General features: G+C 39.4%; 1 protein-coding gene across 1 annotated transcript in view; it reads right to left on the reverse strand.

Moving 5' to 3' along the window:
* Positions 1-314: 314 nt before the first annotated feature.
* LOC108626250 (neural-cadherin) overlaps positions 315-17,266 on the reverse strand; it is a 27,247-nt gene continuing 10,295 nt past the window's right edge. Inside the window, exons 9-12 of the mRNA XM_026814685.1 lie at positions 13,567-13,656; positions 11,991-12,181; positions 2,290-2,479; positions 315-576 (exon numbers count right to left, since the gene is read on the reverse strand). Coding sequence (XP_026670486.1) covers positions 331-576; positions 2,290-2,479; positions 11,991-12,181; positions 13,567-13,656 — 717 coding nt within the window. The 3' untranslated portion in view covers positions 315-330. The remainder of the gene's footprint in view (positions 577-2,289; positions 2,480-11,990; positions 12,182-13,566; positions 13,657-17,266) is intronic.

Genomic DNA, 17,266 nt, shown 5'->3' on the forward strand with positions numbered 1-17,266 from the left:
AAAATTTAATAAAAATATAATTGTACATGTATTATGTTTTTTAAGATTTTGTGAATTAAAAAATACTTTCACAATCTTTATTATTTGTCATTGTCCAAATTATGCAGAATCAAATTCCAAAAACGAAAGCCGGTAACAATGAAGGAAGGAATCTCTAATTCAACGAAAACAGATTTCAATCTTAAATCATGTAATTCCTGTGTTTTATTATTTCCCGTGTTGCATGAAGAACTGCGTTATATGAAAACAGTAGTCGCGTTATCTTTGGCGCGCTATAGGGATTCGCGTTGTAAGAACTCACGTTATTTGGGAGTCTAAGTTTGCTATATCTCACGTAGCTATAGATGAAGCATTTTGTGCGTTAAATAAAATAGTCTGGAGACGGTTGCTCACCTCATTGTTCGGGAAAGTGCCATCCTTATCAATCGCGTTGACTTGAGTAACCTTACTGCCGACCGGTTCACCCTCGAGTACAGTTTCTTGCTCGCGCTCGGTGAACAAAGGTATTTCGTCGTTAACGTCCTCCAAGACAATGTGGACGGTTGCTTCAGAAGCGAGTTGTTGAGCACCATTGTTCTGTAGAAGAAAATTACTCTTATCTCACGTGTTCCTAGCATTTTCTACCTGATTCGTTGACTCATTCCGAATACTCTTAATCTTGAGAAAAAAATGCGTCCCTTACTCCTTGTCTGAAGGACTTGGATGCGATTAAACGTTCTCAAATAAGCTATGAGTATATAATACTTGGAAAAATTCAATGTAGTTTTGGAAAAAAGAATTTAAGGTGCGAGACAGAAGGAACAGAGACGTGGGACCTGTGCTTCTAGACTCGATGAATTTTCCAAGGAATTTGGAATACGTGAGTTGGTCTCACGTTGCATCTCATCGCTTTGAATGATTCAGCGAAACCGAGGCGACGAATTTTCGTGAAAAACGGGTCAAGCAAATGGAAACAGGAGAAGAGTCATCTCGTCGGATGAATAAGCATTAACATAGAAACGATGCGACATCGTGAAGACTAGATCCGCGGTTTGTACTTTCGGAACAATAAAGATTCCAGTGTGTACCGACGAAGTATCTTCCTGCGTTGAAGTAAAAATGGGACACGACTCGTATAAGCGGATTTCGAAGTTACCTGGTTGCCAGTTTTTAAGTAGATTAGAGGACAATAGTTATTCAAATGAAATTATATGTTTTGCGACCGACTGACAATGGTGAAATAGATGTCATATTGAAACTCGAAAGAAAGCTGAACATGGTTTGCACGTATAGCTACTCAAAACGATTTCCGACTTGAATTTTGAAATTATTATATTGTATATAAACTCCATTTTAATTTATTTTCAGCAGCGAAAAACTGCAAATATATGTCTGATATTTTAATAATTATATCGTTGATGCTCAAAACTCAGAAGAAAACTTTTACATTTATTTATTATTACCATTTATTAGCATTTATTTATTAATACCATTTACTTTCAATAAAAGTTTTTTTTATTAATATCTCAAAAACTAATAAAGACCCATATAATAAAACTTTACAGTCAGAGTTCTTTATTCCTCTCCCTAAAAATTTAAGTTCACTCTGATGTTCGGGTCATAAAATATTTTTCCTATCATCCTAAATGAAGGAGATACTTAGCTGGACCACTATTATATGATGGCATATACGTGATGCAATTAGAAATAATATGTTCGATCACTTTATCTCCAGATGAATACCGTGTTAAATAATTAATTTATTCCTTTAATTATAATAATCCTAAATAAATTAAGTTAAATCGCAGACGATTAAAATTGTTTATCCCCGTCAAACTGTTACTGCCGATTAGATTAGAAATATTCAAACCACTTATACTGCATAGTGAGTAGATAGTCCACTCTTTTTGGCTGGAAGAATTTTCTTTTTGCATTTGTGCATGCCAAGTGGGTTGGTAATTGTTTCGAGTAGGAACTACATATTTTTCCACCGAGTTAACTTTCAGAACTCGGTAAAACCGATAAGAATAGGGTAACAGCCGCTGAAAAGGCGAACCGCGGTATCGTGCCTCTCACGTTTACCGAAGCGCTAACTGAAAACAGTTGCAACTCGTTTACCAGCGAGTTTCCTCGGAGTCCCGCCCGTTCGGCGAGACTCTCCCTCGCGCGCCCGGTTGCATACCAAAGTGAGCAGCGGGATAGCTCTTCGAAACAAGCATCCGTCGCACGCAACAATACCCAAAGCGAAACGAAAGCCGAAAATGCAACGCGGACGGAATAAGGTTTTTACCCGCGGTTTATTGAACGTACCTCGACTCGTATAGTCAGATTGTACTCCTTTATGCTCTCGTAATCCAATTGATGGTTGACCTTGATGTCGGCCCAGGTGACGGCCTTCTCGGCACGTTGCTGGAGGTAAAACGTGTGAAACTTGTTCGTCTGCGCGGTGGACCCAGGCATTAGCCGGTAAAACACCGTCGGGTTATTCTCGATTCCCGAGCTGTCGACACACACACCAAAAGCACGTGTTAGAAGATTCGGATCGGCCGCCAAGGCGGACGGAACGGGGCTCCGAGTCGGGTCGGAGGAGCCGAGACTTAACAAACGGGAAACGGGAAACGGAAATAGAAACGAGAACGGAAATCACCTATGATAGATATATCGTGTATATCGAAAAATACAAGGCTAAATTCTGCTTTTATTACCGGCTTGTATTTTTTTGGTTTTCTTTTTTTTACTCGTCTCGTGACGAAATGTCACCATGCGATTCATCGAACTCGTACCACTGACCCTGAATGGTTTCTTACTCTCTTTGCATTCGCTGATACGTGATTGCCAACAAAAGAAACGCCATCCCGCTGATAAGATAATCTACGGATAGGTATACATAGCAGAGCTGCGGTACAAACTAAGGTACTTGGCTAATCGATCGATCATTGCCTCGCTACAGTTCCCGTCGTCGCCTGCCTTTTCCGTTCCTGGCGCGTTCTTAAGTATTACGATTAACGTATGATATAGTTAGTTCGTCCCTGAGTACTTAACTACGGATGCGGAAGGCGTTCTAGAGTCTCGTGTCGTTAGTTGTAAAGCTGTACCGATCCCTTGCCCGTGTTACCACCTACTACCCTTGGCTTTCTACAAGAAGCTTACTCAGAGGGTGTCACGCTGTGTTGTGTTTTCAAGTTGCTGACTCCTGTGTTTTGTTGGCTGATGCGAATTTCGAAGATGTTACTAAGCTAGCATTACTTCGACCAATGTTTTAGATCACTAAAATATGATTAGCAATGTTCTTGTCTGTTCGATTAATTTTACATTCGAATAAGTCTAATAATAAAACATTTCACAAGAGTAAATTTTGAATTTGGAATAACAGATCAATAATGTTGATTATGCGTAGCACGTTCCAAATTTAAAAGCGTTGTTTTACTTTTAACAAATATATGTTTCTACACGTTCCCATCTCCATATATCACAAATAAAACTGAAATTCTTTTCAAACAATGTGTAAAAAAATTGTCGACGTACAAAAGCGGTACAGCTAATATGTATCGGCCAATTGAATGCAATCACTGATCGTTATTGCTCCTTGTTCGGCTGTCGGTTAGACGTTCGAACCTCGATAACTGCTCGTCGACGAGTAGAAGGTCCAGGAATTAATGACGCCGTTTGTCAATTCGAATGGGCGCAGGAACATCGTTCGATCGACCGTGACGCATTGACGAAGGAAACGGGACCGGGAGTCGACGTCAAACGTCTCGTTCTGATTTTGACAAACGGTGGCTACTTTGAATATGCACGATTAGAAATGCACTTATTTTAAATTTCTCGAGAAATTTTCAAATATTTCTGTAGGAATGAGAAATCAGATACAAAGAAATGATCTCGATTTGTAGAACATTAAGTTTGAACAGATTTCGAAAAATATTTGTATCAATAAATTTTTAAATTCCCTTTCCTTCTAATTTTATGCCAACAGAATTAATTAATTTCATGCATTAAATAAATTTCTGTATAATTGTATCACGATTAGCATTTCAGTTAAGCTATAGATAAATTTTTCATTAATTCCTCTCAATAAACTTTAGGATTTTAATTGAGGCTACTCGAAGCTCGAAATAATTACATATTTTAATAGTAATACATTCAGCATTGGTTATAAATGAAGCGAATTGAAAATGTGGAGGAGATGAGATAAGGTTCAAGACTCTTCTTTAAAAAAAAAACGCGGATATGCGGATGAACGTTTAGAATTGCTTCGACAAGATTGAATTCATGGAGGAAAGTTTCATTGATAGAGTGAAATTGGAATTAAATTGTTGAATGGGGAGGAAATTGAACAGGTTATTGGTTTTCTCTAACAAAGTAGCAATTTTTCTTTTCATTTCATAAGTACAAATTTTTCATATTCAGAGCATCTTTCATTCTTTTACTGTGCAAAATGGGAACACAATTTATTTATACCTTTACACATCACAACTCGCTGCAACTGTAAAATTTGCAGATAAAAAAATAATGTAATACAATTGTATTCAATGAAACTTTGACCGATATAAAATTTGATTGCAGATCGCTGACCCGTGGCTTATGGAAAACAAAAATCGAATCGCGAATTCGCAATTGTGCGTGATGAATAAAAATAAATCGTTATTTTTTCTTTGTTAGGTTCCCAGCACTTGGATTATTGAATCAAACTCTATTATTGCATTCGATTCGCAGTCCAACAGAAAAACTTTTTTTCATTTTTTTTTCAATATTCACTACGTGATCCCTATAGAGTTTCCCATGCCAGAAACAAATGCGGAAGCAGAGTTGCTCTATCGCGTACCGTTTCCGAAAGGTAGCAATTCATATAAAAATGCATGACTTTCAGGAAAGATCAAATATTACTTGAAAACTAAAGAAAGTTTATTTTGAAATCAAGAGGTACAAGAGACTTTCTATATTCATGTAAGCCACTTTGATTTTTTGTATTTTTTAATAGTTATAAATAATTGGTCAAGTTGTCGATGAATATTTTTGGAAATTGCTGAGGTATCAAAGTAAACCGATACTCATATTGAATGGTTTCTTTATGAGAAGTAACTGTAGAATCCAATACTGTATATTAAATTCTTGGATAAAGAGATTTTCAAATAAATTCAAAAATTGTATACGTAAAGATATTCATTCAACGTTACAAAGCAAATTGATTTATTAAGTAATAATGTACAGTTATGGTCGCTAATAATCTTTTCAGATTGATACGATTCTAAATAATAAAATTAAAAAAAAAATATATTCGCGTCAGCTCTTTTTAAAACTTCAACAATTACTTACAATTATTACTAAGTACGAAAACAAACATGAATATGTTATAGAAAATCTTTCCCGTGCATTACTTAATTTTCCTCAATTCATGCATTTTTACAAAAATCCGCAATTTTGCAAAAACGGTAAGTGATAGAGCAGTTTTGTTTCCAGATTCGTTTTTTAGATGAGAAATTCTATAAAATTCACGTAATGCATATTGCAACGTGCAAAGATCTCTAAAAGAATTGCTTCAAATGTTATTTTTTCTTAACATACGTTTAAGTATTTCAAGATAGGGAGATTCTAAAGAATATTTAGACAGGAATGAAAAATGCGTATGAGGAAATGCAGAAGTGTGTAGAAGAATACAGTGTAAGTTAGTAGTGATATTGAAGCGTGACCCCTCACCTCGTTTTACCGTGTGCAGTATACGTGTGAACGTTTGATACCCCCAATAACAAGTAGCAACAAGGTGAACAAATAATTTATCGGGTCGGTATATATCAAACTAGTATTAGTTAACGAGACACAGCGTGAACCTGTTATGAACCGTAACGGTGCTTGTACATACAAACGTCCTCGAACCATGGTGCGCGGTGTTTCTTTTTTATTTTATATCTTTTTCTTTAGCAGTCGTGTGTAAATCAGCGTGATTTTTGTTAATTAGCGATCTCTGACGAGTGAAAGAACGCAGAGAATCTCAGTCATCGTTTTCGCCTTTGTTCCAGCAGTCTTTTGACGCGTCACCGTTGCCGATCTCGATTCTCGAACGCAATCTCGCGTGAAGATTCACCATTCATATTTTTTTTTTTTTTCAGTTTGTATCGCTTTCGTTTCTTTTTTGACGAGGCTAATGGAGCACTTGAACCACGTTGCGGCGTGATTGAACGATTAAGCTCAGCCGGCGAATGATTCCGGGGAATGGTCTAACTAAGGAAGTCTCAAAGTCTAAGTGTTACTCAGCCTGCCGCATGGTCGGCGCAAAAATATCTGACCGGCGAAAAACCACTACGAGAACACACTACGCTCTCGAAAAGAAAATGTCAGACAAAACGGTTCCAAAACGGAAACGTGTTTACAAAACGTTAAGGTATAAATCGAACGGAAAGTATGAGAGGACGTTAACAAGATTAAAGATAAAAAATGAAAATGAAAAAATTGTCATTTTCCAGAACAATACACGGTAACCTACCGCAGAATAAGCAACTGACGAAACATGCCCAAAAATTAATACGGCATTCACGTAATGTACAATACGTATGTATATAGAATGTATATTATATATATATTATATAATGAATACATATCGATAATCCATACTGAGTATGCAAATTTCGCAGCAAACTGTGAAATAGGAAAAAAAAAAATATAGTCGGAGGGAACGAAAAAGGGTAGCCAGCGATTGTCCGCCTGTACCGAAAATCGGTTTCCTTCCTCGTTTTCAAACTTCGCTGACAAACCGTGTCCCACGGGTGGTGCCAGAAAAACTGCGTGGTACCTGAGTTTGCGTCGAACACGAAAACGTAGACGAAAACAATGCGAGGTAGAGAATTTTGAAAAAAGCCAATCCGGTGCAGAAAAAACAGTCACCATATAGAGAGGGTTTGAACACGAACGGAACGAGAACAGAAGAGAAACGGAAAATATGGGGAGCCGCGGGTCTGGTTTTAAAAACTGTCTAACGTAATGCAAATCATCGATTGACTGATGTGAAGAAAAAAAAAATTAAGAAAAACAATTACGAATTAATGTCTGAGGGAAGCATCTATTATATTTTGTAAAACGCATGCCCAAAAAATATTTACGGCACACACACTAATTGTATGAGTCTGCTGCGGCTAAAAATCGCGGCTGCCACGATCACCTGGATAATCGCCAGGACGAATACGACTTCGCAGTCGCACGTTTCCCGTGCGCGCCGCCCGATCGCTTTGTCCCGCCGCTCGACTGCCCCACATTCAACCTAACTAGTAAACCGGGTTAGGTATCCACCCTCCTTCCCTTTTACGGACTGATTTAATTTCCGCGTGATCCCCACTCGATTTAGAGACACTTCGTGGCTAACGCGATCGCTCGATGATTTATGCCACGATCCACGGTCCAAAATTGACATTTATGAAATCCATGTTACTCACGGTTCTCCTATGAACAGTTGATTTATTGCAAGGAGTTATACATGATGAATGTGGATAGTTTGCACGTAGATCTAAGTTACTATTTAGTTGAATGATGATTAGATTAATAACAGTTCACGTAGCAATAAGATTTGGAAGTTAGAGCGCTCTCCATCAAATTAATTTGCATTATTTGTTGCTAGTCTAAACACTCTGCTGATAGTTTTAGGAAGCTTCGGACTATTCTGTTTATGTTCTGACATATTTTTCGAAGTAGTTAATTCAAAATGGTTATACTATACATCCAAGAAATTGAAGTCGTAACAGAAGGGCCTTGTGGCACGCGTCTGTTGCTCAACATACATACTTAAGGAAAAAATTGGCACACGTTTAATGTTCGAGCGATCGCGTGACTTTATAGTTTGTATCGCTTTCGTTTCTTTTTTGACGAGGCTAATGGAGCACTTGAACCACGTTGCGGCGTGATTGAACGATTAAGCTCAGCCGGCGAATGATTCCGGGGAATGGTCTAACTAAGGAAGTCTCAAAGTCTAAGTGTTACTCAGCCTGCCGCATGGTCGGCGCAAAAATATCTGACCGGCGAAAAACCACTACGAGAACACACTACGCTCTCGAAAAGAAAATGTCAGACAAAACGGTTCCAAAACGGAAACGTGTTTACAAAACGTTAAGGTATAAATCGAACGGAAAGTATGAGAGGACGTTAACAAGATTAAAGATAAAAAATGAAAATGAAAAAATTGTCATTTTCCAGAACAATACACGGTAACCTACCGCAGAATAAGCAACTGACGAAACATGCCCAAAAATTAATACGGCATTCACGTAATGTACAATACGTATGTATATAGAATGTATATTATATATATATTATATAATGAATACATATCGATAATCCATACTGAGTATGCAAATTTCGCAGCAAACTGTGAAATAGGAAAAAAAAAAATATAGTCGGAGGGAACGAAAAAGGGTAGCCAGCGATTGTCCGCCTGTACCGAAAATCGGTTTCCTTCCTCGTTTTCAAACTTCGCTGACAAACCGTGTCCCACGGGTGGTGCCAGAAAAACTGCGTGGTACCTGAGTTTGCGTCGAACACGAAAACGTAGACGAAAACAATGCGAGGTAGAGAATTTTGAAAAAAGCCAATCCGGTGCAGAAAAAACAGTCACCATATAGAGAGGGTTTGAACACGAACGGAACGAGAACAGAAGAGAAACGGAAAATATGGGGAGCCGCGGGTCTGGTTTTAAAAACTGTCTAACGTAATGCAAATCATCGATTGACTGATGTGAAGAAAAAAAAAATTAAGAAAAACAATTACGAATTAATGTCTGAGGGAAGCATCTATTATATTTTGTAAAACGCATGCCCAAAAAATATTTACGGCACACACACTAATTGTATGAGTCTGCTGCGGCTAAAAATCGCGGCTGCCACGATCACCTGGATAATCGCCAGGACGAATACGACTTCGCAGTCGCACGTTTCCCGTGCGCGCCGCCCGATCGCTTTGTCCCGCCGCTCGACTGCCCCACATTCAACCTAACTAGTAAACCGGGTTAGGTATCCACCCTCCTTCCCTTTTACGGACTGATTTAATTTCCGCGTGATCCCCACTCGATTTAGAGACACTTCGTGGCTAACGCGATCGCTCGATGATTTATGCCACGATCCACGGTCCAAAATTGACATTTATGAAATCCATGTTACTCACGGTTCTCCTATGAACAGTTGATTTATTGCAAGGAGTTATACATGATGAATGTGGATAGTTTGCACGTAGATCTAAGTTACTATTTAGTTGAATGATGATTAGATTAATAACAGTTCACGTAGCAATAAGATTTGGAAGTTAGAGCGCTCTCCATCAAATTAATTTGCATTATTTGTTGCTAGTCTAAACACTCTGCTGATAGTTTTAGGAAGCTTCGGACTATTCTGTTTATGTTCTGACATATTTTTCGAAGTAGTTAATTCAAAATGGTTATACTATACATCCAAGAAATTGAAGTCGTAACAGAAGGGCCTTGTGGCACGCGTCTGTTGCTCAACATACATACTTAAGGAAAAAATTGGCACACGTTTAATGTTCGAGCGATCGCGTGACTTTATGCGAAACGGTTGCGTGCACAATGAAATTCACCAATTTCTATGCCGCACGTGGTCTCGAGCCACGGCATCTGTCCCCAACACGTAATTAACCGAGTCGTTCGTGACGGAAGTCCATGTGTTTCTAGAGAAGTTCCGCTTGAAAAGCGTACATACGACGAACGAATACTTCCCCTCGTTTTTCATTATGATCTTTCAGGCACGCGTGAAGAGGAAGTACATACTTCCGTTGAATTAAGTGCAACCGGATAGTTTCCATTTTATACCAAATATAAATGGACTTTTTTTATAATGATTTATCCTTGCCTCGAATGAATGCGATCAATGACATGTGTTCCTCATTTTTTACTGTTCTACGCAAATTCTAATTAATTACAATTATTATTAAAATGTTAATGCTTGAATGCTTCTTTCTTTGTCTACATTTTCAGTTGTGGCAGGAAGGATAAGATACCAACCCAGATTCGTAGATATTAAGAAATGATTAATTTCTATTTTTTACGATTGCATATCGAGCAAGCGGAAGCCATCGGTTTGACGCGGCTCGTGCGGCAAACGGAGCTGCTCGTTATGTTCCCCCATATTTTCTTCTGTCTTTCTTTCTGCTATTTTTCTGCTCAAAACGAATACTCGTGCTCACCACCTGACGTGTATACGTGTCGATCTGTGCGCGTGTTTACTGCGTCGCGTTACGTCGTCGTCGCGTTTAGCGATGGGCGTCCGTTCATACTCCTGATCCGAAGTTTCGCTATCGCGTTCCAATACTCACTTGAGTTTGAAATTGTTTTAAGTTTACGGAGATCTTAAATGGCTTGGAATGTCAGAACTCAACGTGTGCATGCAGCGGTATAAGTATACAACGGTATACTGCAATATTTCGTTTTACTCTCTAGTATTGTACTCGGTTTCAGCGTCAATGCAATTTCTACCACTACTAGGAAGTCTCCAACGATTTCAAGACAGTTCATCCAAGCAGTCAACCCATTCAAGAGTCTGACCATCACCAAAACTTTTCAAACTCGTAAATTTCGTACATCATCTCGTATATTCATACATAACGTCGTACATCAACTACAGTCAAGAAGTTTAGAAGCAACCTTATATTTGAAGGAATTATAAAGAATTCTCTTGCACATTTCTTTACTGCAATTTACGTAACACAACAAAGTAATGTAATGCTCTTCACTTGAATAGCCTCTCGTGGCGATTGTAAGCAAAGAGAGGAATTTTAATAAAAATTCTTGCTTACTAATTAGATTTCTATTATAAATTAATAAACGAGATTAGCTTATACACGGTGTCCCAATATTAATGGTACAACCATGGAGGAGTTGATTGTACGTACGAAAATATGAAATAAATCTTTTTTCGACTTTGATTCTCCTCCGAATACGCATCCATTTGGCTATGTCGTGATTAAAAAGAACTCGATAAAACCATTATTTGCTTTGTTCATTTATGGAAACGCGAACCTCTTGATTTTTATCTGTGGAGTTATATTAAATTAAAAGTTTATTCAAAAGGCAAGGCAAGCCTTCCATAATTAAAAGCAAGGATTAATTTGGCGTTCGTAGAAATAAAAACGGAAAATACGTTGGAAAGCATGCACGAGAATTTAATCAGACATGTGTATGCAGTATGTTCGCCAGTATTTTCAACAATTTTTTGTATTAATAAAATAAATCATACGAATTGCATGCTTTATTACTCATAAACCTACATCATATGATATAGTATATCCAGATCTGTTTAACCGTGACATAGTTAAGTGCATGCGTACCCGGAAAAAATTCAGCTCTATTTTCTTGAAAAGAAAGCCACAAGTGACGATATTTTCCTCCGTATTTTCTATTTATTTTCTTAGGTACAATCACCCACTCCACGGTTGTACCATCAATACTGGGATACTTGGAAAATACGTTGTTGGAAATACAGGCTTCTGGCGTCCACGTGAATAGCCTCAAGAATTAAGTTAATTGATACTTTGTGATAGATCAAAGAAAAATTCACAACAATTCTACACTTCATTATTTTAGACATCTATGTTACTTTATTCATATTACATACAATTTCATAAGAAAAAGTAATGTATTTATATTGAGCTATTTAACTATCCGAGGCTATCCAAGTGAACAGCATTGAGTTACCGCTTCGTGGATCATATCGAACTGCTTCTAACTTTCGAACGATACTACCAGCACGTCCCTCACGTGGAAAGCGATTCGAGACTAATTAACGCCTTCAAGCCCATCGCTAACTAATTGATCATGAATAACACGCGCGCGCGTACAGCGTACGCGCTCGCCTGTACACATGTGTATGTCAGTATAGATGTATTTGTGTGTGTCTGTGTATCTGTACGTGTATGGAATCGTACACAATATCAATTAACGTGCACAAGAACAATACTGCCACGAGATTGCGTGCAGGGCGGGTTCGTGCAGAGCCGCACGGAGCATTAACAGTGTGACAGACCTGGCTTTAATAGACACAACTTTAGCCCCAACGGCCGTGTTCTCTTTACAGTAGATCGGCCCATACACTATGTGGTCCCATACGGGCGGATTATTCGCACGGTCCACAACGTCAATCTGTACCTCCACAGTTCGCGACAAGGGCGGGAAGCCCTTGTCTTGGGCCATCGCTTCCAGTTTGTACATCTCACGCTACACCAGACCGCGTATAACAAACGGGAACAAAAAACAACATGTCGTTAGTGTCGGTCGTAATTACTCGTGTCGGTGAGTACAGTTTCGTCTCGGGAGGAGCAGACGCAGGAGAGGACCTTCCATCGAGTGTCTCTCGCTCTCTATCTCCCTCTCCGTTGTTCAGACGGCGTCTGCCTCTGTCGCGTACACACACATATATTTCTCTGTCTCCCGTCTTTTCAATTCTCTGCCGCACGCGTAAATAATTGCGCACCCTGGTGTAGCATCCTGCTTCTTCTGTGATCGCGCCGTGTCTCACCCCTAGATTACATAACGGTTCGCCGACGGGCGTCGGCGGACCTCTTCCGCACGGTCTGCTTTTCCGATTAGCCGCTCTACCTTACATTTAGCGCGATTACATTCTAAGCAAAGCGGGCACTAGCGCCAACCGGAAGCCGAGCGTGCTGAAACGCCACCCGTAAGAGAAGGTAATTCTCGTCGATCGCCGATGCGCCCGCTTCTGCACCTGCGTGTCTCTCTGTACTGCACCTCGTGAACAAGAAGAAACAATCGGGACGAACCAGCGTCCCAATCAAGCTCGGGACCCTCGATCACTCTCGCTACTTCCTCGCCTACCCTATACATTTATACGGATCATCGCGCTAAGGACAATCCGGCATCCGGGTTTTCCGAACTCGTACACGTCTAAGGATGTTTTCCGCTAAAGTCGCCGGGACCGGTTCCCGACCAGCCCTCCAGCTCGTTTTAAAACTGTTTCTCTGCAGATATGTAGTGTTTGCATTTGTTCACCGACGGATGCCTCGGGAACCGGCGCCGGTGATTGGTAACAATTAACATAAGTAGGGGATAGATAGTGGTAATAGTATAGTTATGGTAGTAGTAGTTGTAGTAACAGTAGTAGTAAGTAGGTAGTAGTAGTAGTAGGAGTGTCCGACCAATCAGCGATCTACCGCGCCGCGCTTAACCATACATGCTTCCTCTCCCGTAAAATGCATCATGTGTAAAAATAAATAGGAGATCGCTACGAAGTGAATCAAACGAACGGATAACATACTCATAGAGAAATGAAACTGTACGTAATTACGACACAATGTGAACCGATTTTGATAGAGACGTGTAGAGACGTGAAGCTACGTAACGACAGGTGAACGTATTGGTATTAATAGCGAACAGAGGATGAGAGAAAAGAGAATGCCAGAATGATGAAACGGAGAGTAAAGAGATAACCGAAATGACAGAGAGAGGCGATCGGTAGCGAACGGAGTGAGAAGATATTGAAAGAAATAAAAAAAATAAATAAAAATAAAGGAATGGGAGCAGCAGTGTATGGCACGGCACGGCATGTCACGTGTCTTGTCTCGGTCATGTCGTGGCATACAAACCTGGCTTTCACCGACGTCACTACAGTACCCACTGTGACATTTTCTTTGATGTGAATGGGGCCGTATACATTCGCATCCCACACAGGTGGTTTATTGTTTCTGTCTACGACGTCTAACTCAACGTCCACGTCTGCGCTCAACACTGACGTCCCTCTGTCGGAGGCCCGTACTCGCAGGCGATAGCTGTCACGCTAATGGCAAAACATTGGGCCGTCAACTCACAGGACAATTTTTTTGGGACTGTTGTTGGCGGATTTTTTTTTTTTTTTTTTTTTTTAAGTTCATTTTTTTACGTTCTGTTTTCCTTGCATATTTTTTTTGCACCTCTTTTTTGTTCGTTCTTTTTTCGTTTACATGTACATATATATTTTTGTTTCCGGACGACGTTTACGAGAGAGAGACAAGTCACTCGGTGGCGAGCGCGATTAACTTGGATCGTCGATCGGACGACCCGGAGGGTATCTCTTAATCGCAAAACGAAACGAAAGAGATAGAAGAGAGTGAAGGACCACGGAGTCTCGTAGGTATCCGCTTTTTCCAGACCTCTTATTCATTTTTTGTTTTTTTTTTTTTTTTTTTTGTTTAATGGCAAGATCTAGCGGTAATCTTCTGCGCGTCTGCCAATAACCTGAAAATTTCTATTATTATCGAATCAGTTCGTACGTCGCTCTGGCGATTAATGGTTCAACACATCTGAATTCTGCAGGAAAAAATTTTCATGAGAAATACTTACCCAGTAACATTTTTGCACAATAATGAACATGAATGATTTCGAATCAATCAACACTGTATTACGCATAGTTGTTTTTTTCTTTTTAAAGATCTTCCAGATTGTGTAAGAATTTTTGGCAGTACTCTCTTGCCGATAACGTTTATGGGGTAGTAAGAACTCGTACGACTTTGTTGGTCGAATCGAAGTCAGTTGCAATTTTGAAACGAGCGATAATTCATTTTTATTAATTAGAAGGCAGCGAACACGTTATCGGCATTATTTTAATGATAAAGGGGTCTTTCATCTGCGGATACACTTGAGACCAGGATAACGATAGAATGAACAAAAAAATAGATACGGTATGACACGATTCGATTACATTGAAAATAAAATAAATAAGAAGAGAACGTAACGAAAGTAAAGAGAAAATCGTACGACAGGTACATCTCGCGTGGTGACGTTATTCGATATTTTTAAAACGAAAAGAACAGTAACAAAAATTTGATCGAAGACGGAGATAGAGAAAGAGAGAATGAGAGCCAGAGTGATAGAAAGAGTGACAGAAATAGAGAGAAAGAGAGAGAGCGATACAAAAAAATGAAACAAGAGTGACGTCTCCGAGTGACAATAATTAATTAATCATAGAACAACAGAGGCGAACAAAATAATCGAAATAATGATTTGTATGAATATACATGTTGAATAATACAAACGGAAATGCGCTCTAATGTTTTATATACTGCAACAAATACTCATACTTAATATCGTTTTTTTTTTTTTTTCTTCTTTTTCTTTTCTTTTCACCGGTTTTCTTTAATCTGTCTTTGGCGCCGGTATAACAATGATCGTCTCGATCATGTTATACTTCATTCATTTTGGTGTTCTCGATGCAAAGTGTGAAAACACAAGAATGTAGTTCCTACTTACTGGAAAACAGCCCTTTTTTTTGTCATCATCAAATCCGAAGAAAGTAAATGGTGCAATGAACACAAACATAAACAATAAGAAATTCAAATTAGTTCCTTTACGAAATCAACCAATGCAGGCATATTTGCATGCAAGCAAGAATGCGTTTAAAGTGGCATCAGAGGAGGAACAAGGTGACGTGAGAAAGAAAGAGTTTGATCGAAAGAGAGAGAGACAGAGACAGAGAGAGAGAGAGAGAGAGAGAGAGAGAGCGAGAGAGAAGTAAACCGAGAGAATTAGAGTGAAAGTGAAAATATAGATACAGAAGTAGAGAGCTCGAGGTACGGGACCAGGTGGACTCGAAGGGTGTTCCGGAGTTACAGAGAGAAGGAAAAAAATTATGACGATCCCTCGTCTGATTCTTTCGTTTTAACGACACTCAAAAACCGATGGACGTTTTTACCGTGTTATGTTACATTTAAATTGTTTTATGGTTTATTTGTTACGTTGCCTCGTCGAGCGTGTGTTTTATTAGATCTGCATTATATATGTATATATATATTTTTTTTTTTTTCCGTTTCTGTTTCGTTACGACAGTGGTATGCCGCCTCAATCACAGAAGAAAAAACGTCACACCACGGACAGATTTCTTACGGTTTTTATTCGTTATTGCGCTCTCGGCAAAAAATCGTCTCTCGTTTCTTTTTTTTCCGGTTTTATTTTTTGGCTCATTGTCAGTCACGTCGTGGTTTGCTGGGAGCACAGAGGGGACGAAAGTTGGGAAACGTTAGACAGAGAAAGTGTCGACAGAGAAAAATATACAAAATGCAAAAGAACGCGGAAAAATAAAGACCAGTAAAGGTAGAGAACGCAGAAATACAAAAATCAAAAGCGTCGTTCCAACGTCTCATCGTAACAAAATGCAAATTCGAAAAGTTACATCTTTTACTTGTACAAAAATTATAATCGACGTAAATTTTACATTCATGTACAAAGCAAAATGCAAAGTGGAAAGAAAAGGTCGTCGAACAAAAGCAGACGTAGAATAAGAAACGAACCAAAGGGAAATGAAAAGTAGAGCATAAGAGAGATAAGAGAAACAGAATGGACGGTGAGAGAGATAGAGAGAGACAGAGAGAGAGAGACAGAAGAGAGAGAGAGAGCGAGAGAGAGATTAGAGAGGAAGGATTTAGGAGCGAGAGCGAGATCCGTTCCTGTAAAGGAATCAAAAACACATTCATATAAAATATTTGCAAGCATTTTCAAAAATTGTTTATGTCTGATGCACCACAAAATGCGTAGAGGTTGAAGTACACCGTACGTGGGGCTCAAAAAATGTCGTTCCCACCTGCTCCTGGAAGTTCAAAAAACATCACTTCCCTTTTGAAAAACATTCACATTAGTATTTTATGTTAAGGAGTTAATTAATTAAAAGGTAATTAGAGTTGGGTCTCGTTCGTTTCCCTTCCTTTTGCTCTGTTATTCATTCGTTTCCTTCCCGGTGTCGTTTCTCCGCGGGGGCGCTCTATGACGCGTGTACAAAAAGTAGACAGAGAAAACTAACGTAAAAACCAACAAAAAAAAAAAAAAAAATAAGCGTCGACGTAGGCGCATTAACTCCGCGTTTGGTTTGTAACGGGTGGTACGGCCGAGCCACTGATAGGTGCCAAAGTGGTGCCGACGACTCGTCCGCGTATTTAAACTAAGGGAAGGGTACTGATAAATGAACTAGGCGGTATTATCTACAATACTATTTATTCTTCGAAGAGTACGATGAGGACGCTTCGCTCAGCGGTCTACAATAAAGGAACGAGATTAGATCTAGGCGGTTTATATACAGTGAGAACGCGCTTTATACTCTAGTTATACTACGGCTACGCGAAGGTAAAGGCGGGGTCACGCTAACGACTCTGGCTTTATTCGCGAACTTAAACTAACGCTTACTTTAGTACGCGGCGCGGGATCCAGCTGCTGCTGGATCTAATCGGCGGAACGATATGTGCCCGTGAATCGGGCCGAGAAGCGACTGGGCAATGTTATCCGAATAATAACGCGCTTAACCGTGCTTCGAGCAACCGTGAA

This window comes from Ceratina calcarata, unplaced genomic scaffold, assembly GCF_001652005.2.
Source record: "Ceratina calcarata isolate Rehan_Ccalc_2016 unplaced genomic scaffold, ASM165200v1 scaffold390.2, whole genome shotgun sequence".
NCBI lineage: Eukaryota > Metazoa > Arthropoda > Insecta > Hymenoptera > Apidae > Ceratina > Ceratina calcarata.